At 37.9% G+C, this 5,296-nt stretch overlaps 1 protein-coding gene across 1 annotated transcript; it reads left to right on the top strand.

Moving 5' to 3' along the window:
* Positions 1 to 3,916: 3,916 nt before the first annotated feature.
* LOC136831094 (craniofacial development protein 2-like) lies at positions 3,917 to 4,318 on the top strand. The gene has a single exon (XM_067091045.1). It carries the CDS (start codon positions 3,917 to 3,919, stop codon positions 4,316 to 4,318), a length of 402 nt encoding a protein of 133 aa, XP_066947146.1.
* The last annotated feature ends 978 nt before the right edge of the window (positions 4,319 to 5,296 follow it).

The raw sequence follows: 5,296 nt of genomic DNA, 5'->3' as shown, positions 1-5,296 counted from the left end.
GAAGGATTTTCCTTATTGCATTTCAGCTCTAGTTTCGTAGGGTGAGGGTTGGTTAAGTCCCTCTTCCATTTCTTCTTCTTCTTCTTCTTTTGCTTATTTTTGGCAATGAATGAGACGGAACGTACAGGGATTCGACTGTTTCTTTTGTCTCCAAAACTGTTACCGTTGGTTCTCTTTTACGGAAAAACACTGACACTCCTTCCTTTTTCTTTGCGCCAAAATGCGTTCATTTTTTTATCGCTTCTTTTATGTAAAAGTTGATGCCTTAACTGAAAACCAATGGTTGCCCTAAGCTTCAAGCTAAAGTTCTGTAAGACAGACAAAAGAATATTTAGTTAAAGATGGTAGATCTACACTAAACGGCACTCTTCAAACTTTACTACTCTTAGAGTTTCCAGTTATGCGAGTAGGCTAAAGAAATCTTCGTAACAGTCATCCAAGAAGAAACAGTTCTTGGCCCAGACACCATTCAGGCATAAAGATATCAAAATTCATTTATGATTTACAGATACCGTAAGTCTATGGAAAATATAATCTTACTTCTGAAGCTAATGAAACAGAAGACATCGGCATTAAACCGAGTGGCTAAATGGAAGGACAATCAATCTTGGTAATTACCCCCACGTTTTCCATTATCCTGATCATTTGGAGAGCAAAAACAAGGACGGGGGTTGGGGGGGGCGACGTGGAAGAGAAGTTTCTTAGACAATTTGAAAGCTTCAGACAGTTTTATATACGTTGTTTATAAAAGAAGAATGAGACTTAGCCGGTTCACAAAAACTGTGTCATTTCCGTAACGTGGAATCTTGCAGTAGGACAAGACTACCTGCGGTATCGTGAAATGACCCACTGATTGTCGCCGATAACCTTCAACCTCTAAATTTAGAACATCCATTACATTTAATATAGCCTAGAGCTTTCTTCCTCGAAGTCTTTTTGCATCATTTTTCTTTCATCGTTCTTTTTGTTCTCTTCCTTCTCTCCGTTGCCTTTTCCTCGTGATATGAGTGGCATGCACAGGCAAAGAGGAAAGAATAGAACAATTCAGTAACGACGACCAAGAATTGGCTCCTGGGCTACAGGCCGGCAGGACTTGGGCTGGTATTCAAGCTGCCAAGCCAAAAGGCGCTCTGGTTGACGCGAAGGATAAACTACTGAAAACACAATAAATACAATGTAATAGATATAAGAAACCCTTGTTATCAATTGCTTGTGCTTCATTTCCTTCCCGTTGCTCTTTTCTCCCGCCCTCTCTCCTTTCTCCTTCTTTCTGACTGTCTCTTCACGGCATTCATTATGGCGATGATTGCTCCTGTTTCTTGTTGTTCCCTGGAATCATCATGGCTTCTTCTCGTCCTGTTCCCTTTCTGCTTCTCTCTCCCACCAGACGATGCGATGTTCAGCTCCTTCCTCGGCCTTTCCCTAATAGCGTTATTCATCAGAAACCTTTCTGCTTCATTATCATAACCATTTATGTCGATTTACTGAAATGGCCTTTGAATCCTTTGTTTCTGGCAGGTACAGGAATTGGAAACATTCCCTTATCCGAAAAGTTACTTTTTGGAATAATTAACGTTGCTGACCCTGCTAATGGTACTGATCAGTCCAATAAGTGCACTTGGATGAGTTTGATCAATTATTGCACATTATTTCAGCTAATTAAAATAATGAGTATATACCTTGTTTACTTCCGCGTAAATGTTGAATGATTATAGAACTGATATACAAGGGAAGGCGAAAATTACTGCAGACAGTGCAGAGCGTTGATCACGGTGTTCCCTTGAGAATAAAACATGCTTAACAGTATAGGACACGTGTGCATACGAGCTCACGCTCAAACTTGCTTACACTCCAGACACACACACACACACAGGTATATGTATATGTATATGTATATATATATATATATATATATATATATATATATATATATATATATATATATATATATATATATATATATATAAATGTAAATATATATAATATATACATAAATGTAAATATGTGTATGTGTATATATATATATATATATATATATGTGTATATATATATATATATATATATATATATATATATATATATATATATATATATATATATATATATATATATATATATATATATATATATATATATATGTGTGTGTGTGTGTGTGTGTGTGTGTGTGTGTGTGTGTGTGTGTGTAAGGCTCTTTTTCAAGGCATGAAAACCTAACACAAAATAGCAGAAAATCCGAAAGGTTTTATCAGGGATATTCGTTAAGGAGAAGTTTCTGTCCGGTCAATATCATCAAGAAGTGGAGAAATCCTTCTCTTCTTCTTCTTCTCTTCTTCGTCTTCTTCTTCTTCTTTTTCCTCCTCGTCAAAGATTTCAGCGCTGGAAATCTCCCCGGGACTTCGTCGACCTTATAGTTTCCTTGGAATTATTTTCCATTTTTTTCGCTCTAGAATTTATCGTAAAAAACTTATTTTCGCATTAAACTGAAGAAATTATAATTCGTTAGGCTCACAGAACCTGTATAAAATAATTGCAACAACAACAAATTCATGGAGTCCTTGTGTCTTGCGTGTGTGTTTGTTTGTTTACGGAATAAATATGGATCCTTGATAACTTGATAATACTCGAAATGACTCCGCGATTTCCAATACTTTATTCATGAAAGTTATTTAAATGAATTCGTTCCTTTTTCTCCCGCTGAAGAAGGAGATTGGATTTTAAAGTTTCTTCAGATTCTGCTCCTTCCTGGACTCCACGCAAACGAGGCCATTTTATCATTTTGGGTTTATGCTACTTCTGAACTGAGTCAGGCTAAAATAATGGAAGGGCTGATATTACCTTGAATGGTACACGTGAAATGACATAGACAGCTGCCGTACACCTGACCCAGGCACATATGCACTCGAGAATAAAAAAAAATAATAAAAATTGGTAAGAGAGCAAGAGACTAAAGTATGTGTTGAATCTGTAATGAGCATATCCGTATATGTAGGCATTCAATGCAAGCTATTGTCTTCAACAAGAGAGAGAGAGAGAGAGAGAGAGAGAGAGAGAGAGAGAGAGAGAGAGAGAGAGAAAGAATGGCTTATGATGTTTTGCTCCTCGAGATTCATTTTCTTTCTCAAAAACAAGAAAAGAAGATTGATTGTTTTACCAAAGACTGAGTTCCATCTTTTTCAAGTAAAAATAACGAACGTTGGGAGTGAAGGAACCAGCCTCTGACTAGAGGGGACGAAAAATGTTTGTTTCAAGTCAGATGTTTCAAAGCTGGATTCTTCTTCTTATTGTTATTCATCTTCTTCTTCGTCTTTAAAAGGAGAATCAAATGTTAAAGATTTCATATCGTCTAAAGGAAGAAATTCGGAGTCAGATACACTTTTTTAAAATCATTTTCAAATTTCCCAAGGTGAGGCTTGCAAGAAATTTTTTCTATACGTATGACACAGAAGAGAATGAAAATTAGTGTCCAGTGAAATAGCATCTGCTCTACCTTTCAGCATCACACACCATCCATTTCATTAAAAGGGTAACCGTCTTTTTACTTGTAAGAAAGAAAAAAGTTCTTAGAATAAGCATCAACATGAGACTTTGCCGAATGACAATATAAGAGTCAAAAACTTGCCCTGGCTCCGCCAGCTCCAAAAATGGATGATACTCGGACTCGCCAGACTTCAATCAACCGCCACGGTAGTTGGCGGTTAGTAAAACCCAGCCACCCGGAGTGCACAAAACCCCCTACTTTGGCCCTTTATAATAATATTCTGCATGCATATCATCTCGGCATACGCCCCTCAACAAGGGGCTAGTGAAGAGAAGGAGGGATTCAGAGGAAAATTAGAAGAATATATCGAAAGAGTTCCAAGAAGTGAACTATTAGTGTTATCTGGGGACATGAATGCCCAGGTAGGTGAGAGTTCTGATGGTTTTGAAGGAACATGGAGGAAGAGGTTTTGGAAGAAGAAACCAGGAAGGTGAAAGATTGTTAGAATTAGCAGAAGCCATGAATCTGGTAGTCTTGAATACTCAGTTTGAGAAAAGGAGAAGTCACCTGGTAACATACAAAAGTGGCCAAATTGAGACACAAATTGATTATGTTTTGGTTAGGAAGGAAGACAAGAAAATCATTATGGAATGCAAGGCTATTCCAAATGAATCTGTTGTAGCACAGCTTAAACTGGTAGTGGCAAATTTTAGGCTGAAAGCAATAAGGAAAAGAAAAGCCCCAGCCAGGAATAGGAGGATTAAAACTTGGAAGCTGAAGGTGGGGGAGAAGGCAAGAGAGTTAAGAAGTAAAGTGGAAAGAGCCAGAGAAGAGAGATAAGTGGGTGAAATGTCAGAATCGCCTGAGGAGATATGGGATGATATGACAGAGATTGTGGTGCCAGCAGCAGCAGAGGTGTGTGGGAGGGCAAGTGGTAAGCAGCAAAAGGAAAAAGAAACATGGTGGTGGAATCAAGAGGTTCAAACAGCTGTGAAGGAAAAGAGTATAGACAGAAGATGGTGGGAAGAAAATAACAACTACCAAACAAGAGATAAAGAGGGAAACAAAGAGAGTGGTAGCGATTGCAAAGGGAGAAGCCAGGAGAGAACGGTATGAGATGATGGGAACACTGGAGGGAGAAAAGATAATCTACAGAATTGCAGAAGCGAGAGGAAAAGGCAGGCAGGATGTAGGAGAGGTAGGAATTATTATTAAAGATGAAAATGGAAATATCCTAATTGAAGAGGAGGTCAGGAGAAGATATAAAAAGAATATTTTTCACAACTATTAAACAATGAGAATGAATGTGAAGAACTGGAAAATGTTCCTCCAGTAGAAGGACCAATAGCAAACATCAGAGTGAGTGAAGTTGAGAATGCTATAAAGAAAGGAAAAGTAAATAAAGCTGCAGGAAAGTCAGAGGTAACAACAGAAATGATTAAATCATTGGGAAACCTAGGCAAAGAGTGGGTGCACGCACTACTGGAAAAGATCTGGGATGTAGAGGAAATGCCAAGGGACTGGAGCAATAGTTGGATGATTAAAATGTATAAACAAAAAGGAAACGTGTTGAACTGTGGGAACTACAGAGGAATAAAGCTTTTGAAGCATGTATTCAAGATACTAGAAAGAATAGTAGAAGGAAGAATGAGAGAGCTGATAGATATACATGAGCAGCAGTTGAGGTTCATGAAAGGAAAGAGCACAGTGGATGCTGTTTTTATAGTAAGACAAGTCCAAGAGAAATATCTAGAAGGAAACAGGAAAGTTTACTTGTGTTTTGTGGATCTTGAAAAGGCGTATGACAGGTTACCAAGA

This window comes from Macrobrachium rosenbergii, chromosome 48 (genome assembly GCF_040412425.1).
Source record: "Macrobrachium rosenbergii isolate ZJJX-2024 chromosome 48, ASM4041242v1, whole genome shotgun sequence".
NCBI classification, from domain to species: domain Eukaryota; kingdom Metazoa; phylum Arthropoda; class Malacostraca; order Decapoda; family Palaemonidae; genus Macrobrachium; species Macrobrachium rosenbergii.
Note: the sequence above shows the minus strand (reverse complement) of the source record. Positions and strands in the feature narration are given on the sequence as shown.